This window comes from Camellia sinensis, chromosome 7 (genome assembly GCF_055761805.1).
Source record: "Camellia sinensis isolate YWXY chromosome 7, ASM5576180v1, whole genome shotgun sequence".
NCBI lineage: Eukaryota > Viridiplantae > Streptophyta > Magnoliopsida > Ericales > Theaceae > Camellia > Camellia sinensis.
In genome coordinates, this window is record NC_138967.1 from 104862045 (window position 1) to 104877140 (window position 15096).

The window sequence follows — 15096 nt, forward strand, 5'->3', positions numbered from 1 at the left end:
TCTTCAATCACAGCGGTAGTGTGCTCTGCGGCAGATCGTCGGCTTTTCTGAACGATCGGCTTGCACTTAGGGTCTACATTCAAACGATGCTCAGAAACCGTTGGGTCAACGCCCAGCATTTCATATGGAGTCCATGCAAATACATCAAGATTATCGAGCAGGAAGGATACTAGCTGCTGTCTATCGGCTTGATTCAGGGAGGCACCGACTATGAAGAATCTCTCTGGATTGCCGTCAATCTCAATTCGGTCTAAGTCTTCCGTGGCTTTCTTATTCAGGAGTCACCCGACATCGTCGAGGCTTTCACGATCCGACACCTCAATGGAATTAACTTGTAAATCCTTTGGCATCTTTTCGGAGAGGAGATAGCATACTTGTGCCGATTGTTGGGACAACGGATCTGTTCGATGCCGTATTCTGTCGGGAAGCGCAGAAGCTGATGATAGGTGCTCGAGACAGCCTGCATAGTATGCAACCAAGTTCACCCCATGATGAGATTGTACGGCGAAGGCAGCCTGACGACCAAGAATTCCACATCCACTGTTCGGGAGCTTGGTCGGACGGGTAGTATGATTTTCCCCAACGGATATTCTGGATTTGCGTTGAAGCCGAATAATGGATAAGGAGCTGGAGACAAGTCTAATTCGTTTAAGCCAAGTTTAATGAAGGTCTTGTAATACATAACCTCAGAAGTACTTCCCTGGTCTATGAGAACACGCTCGATAGTAAATCGGTTGACACGTAGTTCAATGACCAGTGGATTAATGTGGGGGACTGTTATGCCGATAAGATTAGAATCGTCGAAGGTGATACTCAGAGCTTCATGCGGCCGTTTCGCCGACGTGAGTTGCTTCTGAGATGCAGGGAGTGTTTGAATTGTATGCATGGCTGAGGGCGTTGGCAAGCTATATATCATATGGATGACTGCAAGCAGAGGTGATTCCCGCCGAAGTACAATTGGTCTGGTTGCGCACGATTGGGCATGGTGTTGGGGCTGAACATCTCCGACCAACTCCTGAAGGTCTTTCATGGCACAGCTACTGTCACGACCGTGATCTTCGCGATATTCACACCGCCTATCCCTTCTTGTCGCGTCGGGAGGTGCCACCGCTTCTGATGGCCTGGTGTAGAACGAGGGGGCCCACTTTATATGCGGACTTTCTCCGGAGGAACTGGAAACTTCATATCGTCCATTCTTCTTGGGATCCGGGGATAATAAGTCAGAGCTGCTATCAATGTCTTGAAGCCAGGCTCGAGGTCGTCGATCACCTGCTTTCAGAGGTCGCTCGGGATTTTGGGGCATGGCTTGTTTGAATTTTGCTACCTCCAAAGCCAAATCCTGACGGAGGTGCTCGTTCTCATCGATCAAGTTTTCCAACCTCTGCTCATTTTGCTTTGCCTGCTCCATGATCGCTTGCATTGCCTCATGTTCTGGAGTCGAAGGTGAGGCGAAGTTCAAAACGCGTCTTGCTGGGAGAAGCTCCGGTCCGTGCGTGTTTGTTGGAGTGAAAACGTCTACCTGCGTGTTTTCATCAGTGACTATTAGAGGATCCTCCATCACGTCCGCCATGGATATGGTTGAGTATTTCCACAGACAGCGCCAGTTGTGGGGAAGTGATTTTTGGAAATAGTCTTCTGATCCTGGGGGACGCTCGTGATCCACCGATAGGCACCTGAAGGAAGTAAACACTCCGGTCGGGGGTGCCGGAATTAGCACTCCGACGGATAAGTCAGTCTCTCGTTCTAGATTATTTGTATTCTAAGTTAAACACTACAATTATCACATACCTCTTTCTGGCTGATGTCTCTTTTATTTATATCTTTTCTTCTTTGGGCCTCGGGATTAGTTCCAAATCCAACCTCCTATTCGGCATATTTTGTAATAAATCGATCTTCACTCGGCCCCTTGCTTAATTGACTATCTAGCCGAATAAGGTTGGGTCCGAGTTTCCGTGGCAATGGCCGAATGTTTAGAATCTTGATTCTTCAATGTTCGACTCTCCGGAATCTCTACGACTTCCAATATTCGGCCCCCACACCACCAAATTATGTTTAATTTTTAATTAATAATGTTTTCTCAAATATTATGTACCCAAATATTTTCAATGCAATGTGTTACCTTCTTCAGGAGGTGAAAATGGGACATTGTCATTTGTTAGTATCTCCTGGAAGATGCGACTATCGTGCAAACTTCATTCCCATCCAAGCGAAACGAAGATGAAGCACATGTCAAAATCGCACGCGGCCATGATATTTTCCGTGTGATAGTATTTCTTACCGAAATATGTTGTGGCATTTAGCCCCGTAACCCATGCACTAACATGTGTTCCGTCTATGGCTCTGATACAATCCTGCCAACAACCCAATTGTATTGTTACTTATAGGGGTACATGTAATCTTTAGTTTTCATACAAAACCAACCAATAAAATGTACAAAATGAGGTTTTTAACTAGTACCTTGAACGGTAGGTATTTCTGTTTACACCGCACGTATAGATGTATATGATGTTGACTATATGTGGGCCTACAATGTGCAACAGTGAACTCTTTCATCACCGTTAATACATTATGCACATGTTGGGACTCAGTCTCCCCCGAATGTTGGAACCATTCTTGGATTTGCCAATTTTGCGACCCGTGCAACACGTCGATAAACATTGTAATGCTTTCTTCAACAGTGCCATGTGGACGTTGCGATACTTGTAACCCAAAATCAGTTACTAATGTGCGACACAAAACCGAAAAAACTTCCTTCGGCATGCTCACATTTTTCTTAAATCGACCCACATTGCCCGCATATAATTCGGTTATCCACACATACCCGATCAAAATTGAAGTGTGACATGACGTTTTAGACATTTGTTTTTCGTACCACTCTTACACATACTGGCATGCTTCTACAATTGTCCAATTGTTTTGTTGTTGTAGCTGTATGGCCATTTTGGTTAAGCATTTCCCTTAAATCCTGATTGTTGCTTCCATTCCCCAGATTCATCACGTCGGTTCAAGCGTAACCTACAACAGTAGGACGGTTTGAATCAGTTTACACGTGATGTAGTGGGTTGAAGGAAATAAAAGCTTGTAATTACATATTGAAAACATCATTGCCACTATTAAATCACCGTGGAATATATGACGCATAACAGTAACGTACAATTACATTCAAAATGTCCCAAATAAACAAACAGTGAACCTAGTGGTAAGTGGTAATACACAAACCAATAAAACGAAACATTGCATTACCAACACAACCATATCAACAGAAAAATAACATAACAATAAACATAGAAAAAAGTCCATAAACAACCAACACATGGCAGGCCGCCGGTGCGCATGTAATTCCCATAAAAAAAAACAACATAACAATTCTGTTCCATCCGAAAAAACACACAAGCATCCTACGTAAGCGTCCAAAAACGGGCACAAACATGCAACTATTTTTTCACCAAACCCAGGGGAAAAAAAAAGAAAAAAACACGCACAAACATCCTATTTATTACAAGTCCAACACAAAAACAAGTAAAAGTTTTTAAAACCAAGATTATGGGAACACATCTTCAGCAAGACACCGCTATATCAAATCCAGCGAGCCCCGAACACGTTTGCAAACGACGCCGCCGTATTACACAATAGCTGCTTCTGTGTTAGCTAGCCGACAATTTGGTCGTCATCAGGCTGGCACATCATCACCTCCCGATAATCTGCGTTATCCATCAATGTCGAGGCAAAATGGAATAGCGACATACAGAGAAGGGCAGGAATGTTCCTCAGCCGATGCATGCACTTCGAAATAGTGTACAGTGATTCGTTACCTGTGAGGCGCCTGACCGTAACTTGCTGGTTTTGGGTACGAACCACATTTGTTAGATTGTTCATGCTTTCCGCAATAACTGACACCCCACTTGTGGCCCTTTTCGACTTTCCACAGCTTGTTAACAGAGTCCGTTTCCTTTTCTCGTTACCAGTCAAAACAAGTTTGATTAAAGAATCTAAATCGACATCCTCTGCTCGTGCAGGTATCGAATCAACAAATGGCTGTGCTCCGAGACTATCCATAGAATCGGATGAGACGTCGGCCACTTCAGCAACTTTCTCTCCCGGGGTCCAATGGTGCTTACCAGTAGCTGATGCCTCTGTAAATACAGTCTCCATTAACTCTCGATATTCCAATGTTTTTTTCCTGAACTTGGCACACACCTTGTTTGTCTGCAAAATTGGACAGTGTAGAAAAATAAAACGTTACATGTAATATGGAAAATTTTTACTAAACAAAAAACGTGAAAATTTATTGTTAACAGGCAAAAATGTAACGAAAAAAACATAAGCAAATTACATTGTACTTGCCGATTCCATCTTGTCCCACCATTCATCAGACGCCTGAAACATACCAGTTTCGCTGTCAAAGCCAATCCCTGACAACCCTCTGTTGGAATCCATCAACTTCCTTCAAGCATTTCACTCTTTTTTCAGTGCCATGTATTTATTCTTTAACTATTTCAGACCATGTTTTCTTTCCTTTTTACTCAAATTTTCGTGCCAACGACTTGTACCCAGCTTGGCTTAGGACTAGGAATGGCCGATTTCCTTTTTTAATCTCATTGGCAATAAGCTGAAGGAAAATTCAGATTGAGTCACTGTCCTACGATGCCTTGTGGTTTAACTGCTTGTATATCTCTTCCACACTGCTTGACTTCTCTAGACAAATGCCTTTGTTTTTTGATTGCATACGAGGTGAAGTACGTATCAGAGCCATTTGCATTAACCACGCAGCAAAGGAAACTAATTTATGGGTGAAAATAATCATCATCACCAACGTTACTTGTTACAGATGTACATGTAAGACCATAGCACACTAATTTGAAATGGTTGCCACATGAAAAGTGTATGACGATTGCACATTAAAAACAATAACTGGATGCTATGTTGGACAGTATATAACCATTGCACATTAATTAACATAGTAGTACAGACACATAACATTCATGCAGAACGAATTTAAACATCGAAAGTGAAACAGTACATAAGACTAGTCATTAATGTGTACGCCAAACTAGTCATGCAATGCAAGTCAAACTTATTTACATAACAGGCAACATCTGTACGACCTCCTACAATATTCCTTACATATGTAACAACAAAATGACAATGACAATGCATAGCACGTAGACAATGGTTTTAAGGAGATATAATGACTGTTGAATTTGTATGACATCATTCCTCAATTGAATGACAATGTCATTTCTGGATGACACATAGTCTGTGCTCTGTCACCTAGGTTCTTCGCACCAACCAATCTAATTGACACAGGGCTGACGAGTGCAAATGACAAAGCTCTTAGTCAATTAGTTCATAATCAAATGCAGTTATGACCATTAATGAATTAGGCACTCACCACAGGGTGCGGACATGCAAAGTAGGGACGCCTTGGATTTTTGGTCGACTTGGATATCTTAACAATACATTGGCCATAGCCACAGGCACACATCCGATGTGGCCATATACTAGAAGTTGCAGTAGAGGTAAACGAAGCCATGCTATGTTTGCTGACTGGGCAAAAGACTAACATGTAGGTGGCACATTATTAACAGTTCAGGAAAGTGTCAGATTGTTAAAAATTGAGGAATTTCCACATTTGTTATTGAAAATGGGGTTTTACAACAAGGAAAATGTACATTTTCAATTATAAATTTCTCCGTATGTGAAATTTGAGCATTTTCCTATAAAACACAAATAACATAAATCTTAGCTGGAATTCGTCTCCATTTCTATTTTTCAATTAGTACAACTCATTACATTCGTTCTATCCTTCTAAAGAAAGATAGAAATAATCAAAGTAACATTTTAATTTATATATTTTAGAAACTAAATTCCATGTGTTATATCATAGGTGTACTGTTCCTCTTGCGCTAAAATTTGTCCTATTAATTGAGGGGTCCTAAAATTTGTATTTCAGAAAACATAAATTGCACATAATTTAAAACCCATGTCGAAACCATGACAGTTTTAGTGAAGAGATAAATAAATAATTTGCCAATCGAAAAGCTAACCCAACATTTCCATGGAGCAGAGTCACAAATAACGTAATCCAAAAGTTCCAAGAGAAATATGTAATAAAAACCCTAACCCAACATTTGCAATGTAAAAACTCTAATCCAAACCATGACTATATTAATAGATAAAAATACACATTTCACCAAAAGCAAAAGAGAAAATCGAAAAGCCAACCCAACATTTCCATGGAGCAGAGATAGAGGGAAAAAACATTTAATTCATTTTGGCAAAAATAAAATTCATTCATGTTGTTCCTTATAATCCAAAAAAAATAAAATAAAATAAAATATTTGGCCACACAATTAATTCATGGTAAGTGTTGTTCGTTCATACTCAAAGGGTTAATTTATAAATCCCAAATAAAAATTCAAATTGAAATCTAACTTCTGATATGCTTCTGTGTTGTCATTGTTTCATCAATGTGGCAAGATAGAACAACGAATTCGAGCAGTTCAGAAAAATAAATAAAACAAAAACATGAACCTCAGTTGCACAAACATTATCAGACTTTGTGAAAGGGTTATTAGAGCCTTAGTTACAAACAATTCAGAAGGCCATGGTGAATTAATTGAATTTTGTGACATGGTGCAACAAAAAAAAAAAAGACATTACAAAAACAGAAGCACAATACAAAAAGGAAAATTCACAAGGGTTAAGAAAAAAGTCAGATTGCCATGGTTAAAGGGTTAAATAAAAAGAAAATTTCGCGATATGGTGAAGAAAAAAAAAGTAATAGAATAAAATTACAGAAAATTTAATTTAATTCATGTTGGCAACAAACAGAAACAGAACCTCAGCTACAAATTTTTTTTAATTTATGTTGGCATAACTCAAAAACAATTCAAAAGGCCAAAAAAAAATTTTAATTCATGTTCACAAAAAACAGATTTCGAAGGCCAAAAAAAATTAATTCATGTTAGCAAAAATAAAATTAATTTATGGTGTCATTTACAATCCCAAAAAAATGAATTTTGGCAAAAAATTCATTCATGTTTAGTGTTGTTCCTTAAAAAATTCATTCCTTAATGTTGACAAAGTTAATTTTTCAATCCCAACAAAAAGTTTAAAATTAAATATATAACTTTGGCAAGGGGTTCATCTGCTTCATCAATTTCGCAAGATAGAAATAGAAATTATACCAATTTCACAACAATAAAAAAAAAACAAAAACAAAAAACATGAACTTCAGCACATCAAAATTTGTGAAAGGGTTATCAAAAGCTCAGTTTAAAAACAAAAAAAAAAATCAAAAAAAATCAAAATTTACAGAACCTAAAAATGAAAAAATTGACCATCCGAACAAAAGAGATATCAGATCTTCAGTTTCAAAAAAAAAAAACAAAACAAAACAAAACAAAACATAATCCTCAGATTCACAACCAATACATTTGTTGAAGTTATATGTCGAATATCAGAATTTGTAGTTTACAAAAAAAAAAAAAAAAAAAAAAAAAAAAAAAAAAAGAGAGAGAGAGAAAGGTTTTGGCCGTAATTCATGACAGATCAGTGGGTTTCCTACATGCCACACACAAAATAAACATAAAAAATAAAAAAATTGAGGAAAATGTTTAAGCTAACATATAACAATGGCTTTCACAGATAATGGTTGAAGGAGACGGATTTACACACAAAAAAAACAATGGTAATACAGAAAACCAGCCACTACCTGACGATCGGTGGTGTTTAGGATAATGATTTCTTCTTCGACGCCTCATATGTGCATCTTGGCGGTGTTCGGCTCAGTTCAGATCTTCGCAAGTATGATGCGACGTCGATGATGTGTACCACGGTGGCGATCAGCTTTGGCAAGCTTCGCGAGATGGCTTCCAGTCTCAGCGTCGGCGATTTGCCTTTCACCATCGACGATTTGCGTTTGTCGCTTCAGCGTGTGCTGTTCCCTAGAGTGTTTGTGTGGTGAGGCAGTGAGACATGTACATCAGAGTGTGAGGGGGCACTTTGGTAAATTCAACCTGCCATGGGTTCAACATTTGGGAGCTTCTATTTGCACACACCATTTTCACTCTTTGCAGATCCTTCTCACTACACACACCTAAAAAATTAATCCCAAATTATTTTACTCATTGCACACACCTTTTATTCCACATCTAACCTCATACACACACACACCCAGACCCCCAAACCCAACTCTCCGAATGGTGCAAATACACACCTATTGAAGCTTCATCTCTCACACACGTCTCTCACACAAATCCATCTCTCACACCTTTCGTCCCCAAAAGCTTATTGAAAACATCTCATTGAAGCATTAAAGAATCTTATTGAACCATTGAAGGAATTCTTCACATTTGGAGAACTTAGGTTAGTTTACTTATTTTAATCCTCATTCATATTTCATTTGTAATGTAGGGTTTGTTTTTACCATTTTCGAAACGAACGAATGCATAGCCCACGGAAATGAGCAATATGTTCCTCATTCGGAACTGGTTTTTCGAAAATAAACAACTTGTTCAGAAGTAGCATTCCGAAAATTATCATTTATTTCAACAGTAGAATTTTGATATTTTTTCATTCTTTCAACATTCAACTTCCGAATATGTTTAATTCGGACAACGTTCAACTTTCGAAATGAATTTGGTTTTTCGGATTTCAACTTCCGAACAGAATAAATATTTTTGGTTTTCAACTTCTGAACGGTTTTGTCTTTTTTTTTCCCCCCTCTTTTGTATATTCTTTTTACAATTGTATACTCATTAAATATATTAATTTTTGCTGATAATATGGATTCTGAATGTCAACAATGTGTCCCACCTACTGCTTCAAATAGACGACGTCGTGAATTGGATGTTGACCATGAACGGGGATGAGGGCATGGGCAAGGACAAGGTCAGGGTCATGGTCGAGGTCGTGATCCAGTTTCGGTAGAATATGATATCCCCAGTGCCAGTCAAAGTCGGAGTCGAAGCCAAAGACGAGTTGAAAGTGATGATATGCCTGACATTGCCATGGATGATGCCTCTTTACCCAATTCTTCTAGTGTCCAGGAAAAGGACCTTGTTATGCTTTTCCAGGTGGACCAACTGATCCATCAATACTGCAAAGTTTCAATAGTCATGTCGCTGTAGCTGTTTGGCACAAGGAGGTAAACATTTTTGAGTAAAAGTGAAATTCATTTGTATATGATTTTTTTTTTTTTGTGTTATATGGTAGTTTCTAATGAGATATTCATTTGTTTTATAGGAACGAGGGCCCCTAAAGTGTCATAATCACTATTCGAAGATCCTTGCATGGCCATAGTGGTCAGTAGACGACAACACCAGATTCAAAGCCATTATTGAGCGGTCTGGGTTGTCATAGTTAGCTCATTGCACTTATCGGTTCGTCAACAAGCTTCTAATCTCCAGTTTTGTTGAGAGATGGCAACCTGAGACGAACACATTTCATATGATAGTTGGTGAGATGACCTTGACCTTGGATGATGTTGGCACTATTCTTAGCCTTCACATTGTAGGCAGATCAGTTAGTGTACCAGATGTGACGGATCTTCATGGAGTTACACTATTGGTTTCTAGCTTAGGGATTACTGAACGTGTAGCACATGACGAGGTTTCTATTGTCGATGGGAATTTTGTCAAGCTTGAGTGGTTGCGATGTCAATTTGCTGGTGTCACAGATTCGAACCCAGATGAGGCTATACAGTGCACTGCTAGAGCTTATTTGTTGTTTTTGTTAGGATGTACACTCTTCAGTGACAAGAGTGGCAGCAGGGTTCCTGTTGTTTACCTTGGCTTATTGATGGATTTGGGATCCATTCATACTTACGCTTAGGGTGCTACGGCATTAGAATATTTATACAGACAGTTGGGGTATGCTAGTCGGTCGGTGTTAAGCAGATGGGTGGTTCTATGACTTTTCTAGAGGCGTGGATTTATGAGCACTTCCGAGCATTCAGACCTCACTAGAACATGGGCTACAATGAAAACATGCCATACGTGTACCATTGGACATCTAGGAGAGAAGCGGGTTCCTCCATTGATCATTTGAAATCATTTTGAGCAGAGCTTGACAATTTGGTAGCGACTGATGTAAGTTTACTCATCCTGAGATAATTTTAATAGTTGGGGTATGCTAGCCACTTCGGAATATCTTTTGTATGGCATTCATTAAGTCTAGCTCTCTATTAGTGACAATAATCGCTGGCAAAACAAAACCATCCATGACATCACACAATGTAGCTAACACCCATGCATAGCTATTAGCCCTCTCAGACTGTAAGTATGCGAAAGCTACTGAGAAAGTAATTTCAGTTGATGTCACTCCTACAATTTCATGAAGAGGAAGACGATATTTGTTGGTTTTATATGTGCAATCCATAATCAATATACGTGGGAAAGACCGAAATAAGTCCAAACTGGTAGGATGTGCCAAAACAAGTCTGTCACAGTCATCGTGGACTCTTCACATCGATGGCGCTCAATGTAATTATACTTGGCCAATTCACCCAATAAATGTTGCATTTATGATCTTCCAGCTCTCTGTACCACCCTGTTTCGATGGCGTACATTGTAAATGGTTTTAAGTGTGCTTACATTGAGGGCATCTCGTTGTTTCAAGGTTACTAGGATCTCTTTTGGCCTAACCATGCTCTTTGACATATTCATTAACAATGCTTTCTCATCCTTTGACAGCCTCCCCGCATATGAATGTCCCTCAAGGTGCTCTGCAGGTGGATGGTTATGCAATCCGCATACTACGGTCAATGTCCATTCATCATTTGTGGTAAACCTGTGAGCCCTCATATCAAAAGGACAACCACACTTCTTCATATTGGTTATTCTTGATATATTGTTGCGATCATGTTTTAGCTTCTTTGCCGCTCTATATTGGCCACTCCTCTCACAAACAAGATACATCCTAGGTCTTTTTTTCCTTCCACCATAGTCTGATGTTTTGATTACAATGACCAAACCATTTCTATTTCCAACTTCACGTACCTAGTTAAGTAATTCATCCTTATTTTTGAATACCTACAAAGCCAAATAAATATTATAAAACATTTACATTTGTTGAGCAATTCAAAACACAATCATTATGGCTCTGTTTGGTTGTGATTTCAAATCATGATCCCACACCTTAATTCAAGTATGATGTTTGGTTAGAGTTCCCAAATGATGTTTCCAAAACTCTGCACAAAACACTCAATCTCAGGCACGGTTTTCGGAATTTTTTTTCAAATTTCACCTAACCGGTCGTCCCATCGGTTGACCGGAACAGTGCAAAAAAAAAAATTTTCTTACAATTTACATATGTTAATTTTTATATATTCAAAAAAAATATTTTCTAAATTTTTAAATTTTTTTTATGTGTTTTCATAGAATTTTGAGTTGTATGTTTGGTTATGAGTTGTAAGTTTTTGTATCAAACATCATATGTCATATCAAAAATTCCCCACTCAATTCAAAACACTTTTCAAAACTCTTCACCAAACAAATTTTCCACACTCAAATCATAATTCTAAAACTCACAAACTCAAAATACAACTCATACTCTCAAATCATATTTGCAAAACTCTAGAAAACGCAAAAACGTAACCTATAATTTCGTAGAGTGAACCTGTTCAATTGTGAATTGAGTAGTGTAATCCAATACACTATCTGCGCAAACCTGACTTCCTTGAGTTAAGACATATTCCTGGATGTTTTGTATAACATTACAAATTTGAAATGGTATTATAAAGACAAATTTACAATTTGAAACTGCAAATTTATTATGCAATTTAAGAATTTGGAATATAAAATAGGAAAAAAAAATTTACTTCATTCGGAAGTACAATGTTGAACAAAATGATAATGTTTGAATGTAGTTGTCCGAATTATTTTTACCGATTCGGAAGTTGAATGTCGAAAAATTTAAATTATTTCGGACGACAACTTCTGAAATTACATAATTATTTTGGTAGTAGACTACCGAATAAATTGATATACTTCGACCCTGGATATTCGAAAGACACTAAAAAAAAAAAAACAATACTTTCACATAGCAAAACTCACATTTCCTTGGCTATCTATCTCATAAACATTTATCTGCTTCAAAAAATCTGAATTTTCAAAAGGGAAATCTTCCGTAACAATGATGAATGAAGATAAGGTTTAGTGTGTACACTAATTAAAAGTTATGAATTAAGAATGAGGGTGTTTAGTGTGTGTAAACTAATAAATGAAAGTTAACAATGAAGGGTTTGAAATGATGAGGATGAAATGTGGAGGTTTAGCCAAATGAGTATGGAAGTGAGCTTCAACAGCTTCAACGTGGAAGTAGATGTGGACGTGGAATGAGAAGGTGTGTTTATTTGAATTTTGTGTGATGTCCATAATAGTAATTTCACTTAGGGATAAAATAGCACTAAAAGACAAAATATGATAAAATAGCCAATAAGACAAAATGTCACATCAAACTCATAATCATTTTACTTTTTCTCTCACAAACATCACATCCAACTACAAAAAAATCCAACTATCTTCCCAAACATAAAAATTTTAGCCTCTTAAAATAGTCAAAAACTAAAATAGCCTACTAAAATAGCAACTTCCCAAACACCCACTTAGACAGTAGTGGCTAAATTAGTCTTTTTTGGATAGTAGTGGCTAATTTAGCCCAAAATCGTCTTCCCAAACGGAGGACACACTCTTTGGCTCTCTCTCTCTCTCTCTCTCTCTCTCTCTCTCTCTCTCTCCGCTCTCCCCCTATTGGAGCACATCCTATGCGGGATACCCAACCCCAACCCCAACCCCAACTCCCTATTCATTCTCGATTTTGCCCATTGCAACCCCGACCACTCCATTCAATCGTTCAAAGTCGAGCTAGTTGTCATCGGTCAAATGGTGTGCTTTGTGAGTCGTCTTCGACCAAGTCAACTTATTACAATAGGTGAGATTGATTTCAATTTTAGCAAAACACTCCCTTTCTCCCCTTAGTTAGATATGAGGGTCAACTATTCCTCTTCTGTTTCAAAATTTGAAACTTTCGGACTCAATCTACTGTACAAATCTCTTCACCACTCTATGTTTTGCAGATCACGCTGGAGAACCCACTACGCTATAGAGGCAACAATCTTTGTTAGAATATGATTTATTGAGTTCCATTGAAATTTTGTGTTTTGGTTATGAGTTGTGGTTCCACATAATGTGTTTGCCCTGTGTGTTTCTATTTTTATTTTATTTTTTTTACATTTATTATCAGCAATGTGTATATATATATTGTTTTACGTCTATTGTTAACCTAACTTGCAGTTTGGGATTTTGGAGATTGTTGTAGAGCTATTGATGTATCCTTGAGTTTATGTGTGTGTCAATTTCCGACCACACTGCTAACTTAGTACTCAACTGGAGAACACTGGCAGAATAGGTTAAGTCCGAACAACCTGCAACAGAAAGAAGAGATTCTAGCGATGACTCGTCCACCCGGGGGCACTCTGACGATCAAGTCAGTAAAATATCTCTCAAAGATAATCAATAGTGCTTAACTCACTAGACAGAGCATAAAAGACATACCTTAGACCCATGGATGTGCCTCCTTTTTATAGCCAACACAATCCTAGTCCCAATAGGAGCCTAGCCCTAATGGACTTAGGATTACTGCTAATCTTGGACTCCCAGTAGGATTAGGATAAACTCTCTAAGAGTCTTATCTTTACCCAAACTGAAGTCTTCTCCCATTCTAGGACTCTTGTCCCTTATCCGTTTTATACCGGATTCTGGTATCTTCGCAGATAACCTCGGCCTAGTGAGATGATCTTGGCGTCATGACCAGGACACGTGGCACCTCGGCTGGCACTTCGATGGCACCTCGGCCACGTGCTGTCATTCAAAATTTATGTCCCCACAACTGCCCCCTAGGTTCTATTACCTCGACATCCTGAGGTGATGGAACCTATATCAGTTTTTCCAGTTAGCACGTCAGCTAAGCTTGCTTCATCATCTATTGCCGAAGTCAGAACTCGTCGGCTCAATATGACCGAGACCTATAGTCTACTTTCATCAATGCCTTAGAACCAACGACCTAGTTCGTTTAAGTTTCTCAGTCGAAACCGTCCTCCTAACCGAGGTATTTGCTTCATTGAATCAAGAACTCCAAGAGTTCCAGCACGCGTATGAGCTGGCATGCACAGTATTTCAACCGTTTTTACCACGCGCCTTTTTCCTACTGGACCGTACCTGATATGCGCCATCAAGTCGCATCATTTTTGCATGCACTGTCTGACAAGCACGTCATCCAAGGCACCATAATTGCCATTTTGCTGCCATCAACTCTTTTTCACTTCTGCATCTTCGTTCTTGTTCAAACTTTCTCTCTTAAATCCTCCATTGCTGCTTTTGCGAAACTTTCTGCAACCAGTTTCACTCTCTCCCTCCGGTGAGGCTTTCGTTGCACTTCTTTGCTTACTACCACCATCTGACACCGACGTACCTCACACCGGCCTTTTTGTAATCTAAACAATCACTCTTCAATGTTAGGCCGAAGTGCCTTCTTTCCTTTTCTGAATGCATTCTCTAATTTCTTCTTTCAACGTGGTTGTATGTGTCTTTTTTTTCTCTTGTATAATTCTATACTTAAAATAATTTGCATGTCTTCAGAATACACCTTAACTGTGCAATCTCCTCGGCTTGTAACACCTTGGTTGTACCCACTAACCGGTTTATCTCAGCCTCGGCTTAACACTTGAAAATATTTTTTACAATATTTTCACAAGTGTTATTTACAACTCGATACTTCACTCTTAGCAAGACTTCTGTCTTCAAATTTCTTCCAAGTATTGGCAACATGGTAATCTCGACAAGTATGTAGATACTTCTTTCAACATAACCTTGGCTTAACTTGTAAATTTTTTTCAAAAATTTCAACAAGTGTTTAAACCAATCTTCCTTCAAGATGACCTCGGCTTAACTTCAACTTGTAAGCTTAAATTTCAACAAGCGTTAAATGTGACCTCGGTTTAACTTCAACTTGTAAATTTCAATTTCAACAAGTGTTAAACATATCCTCGGTTTAACTTTCAACTTGTAAATTTCAATTTCAACAAGTGTTAAA

At 38.5% G+C, this 15096-nt stretch overlaps 2 protein-coding genes across 2 annotated transcripts; both read right to left on the reverse strand.

Moving 5' to 3' along the window:
* Positions 1-3648: 3648 nt before the first annotated feature.
* On the reverse strand, positions 3649-4437 carry LOC145796003 (uncharacterized). The gene is made up of 2 exons (XM_082880970.1): positions 4345-4437; positions 3649-4206 (listed from the first exon to the last, which is right to left on the reverse strand). Exons 1-2 carry the CDS (start codon positions 4435-4437, stop codon positions 3649-3651), a joined length of 651 nt encoding a protein of 216 aa, XP_082737096.1.
* Positions 4438-10526: 6089 nt separating this feature from the next.
* LOC145796004 (uncharacterized) lies at positions 10527-10922 on the reverse strand. The gene has a single exon (XM_082880971.1). It carries the CDS (start codon positions 10920-10922, stop codon positions 10527-10529), a length of 396 nt encoding a protein of 131 aa, XP_082737097.1.
* Between the last annotated feature and the right edge of the window lie 4174 nt (positions 10923-15096).

Bases quoted from the DNA above. Each gene is read 5' to 3' on its own strand.
- LOC145796003 (XM_082880970.1), bottom strand. From the start codon at position 4,437: ATGGATTCCAACAGAGGGTTGTCAGGGATTGGCTTTGACAGCGAAACT. The intron at 4,207-4,344 runs GCAAGTACAATG...CCAATTTTGCAG, and splicing joins GGTGGGACAAGATGGAATCG to ACAAACAAGGTGTGTGCCAA.
- LOC145796004 (XM_082880971.1), bottom strand. From the start codon at position 10,922: ATGTATCTTGTTTGTGAGAGGAGTGGCCAATATAGAGCGGCAAAGAAG.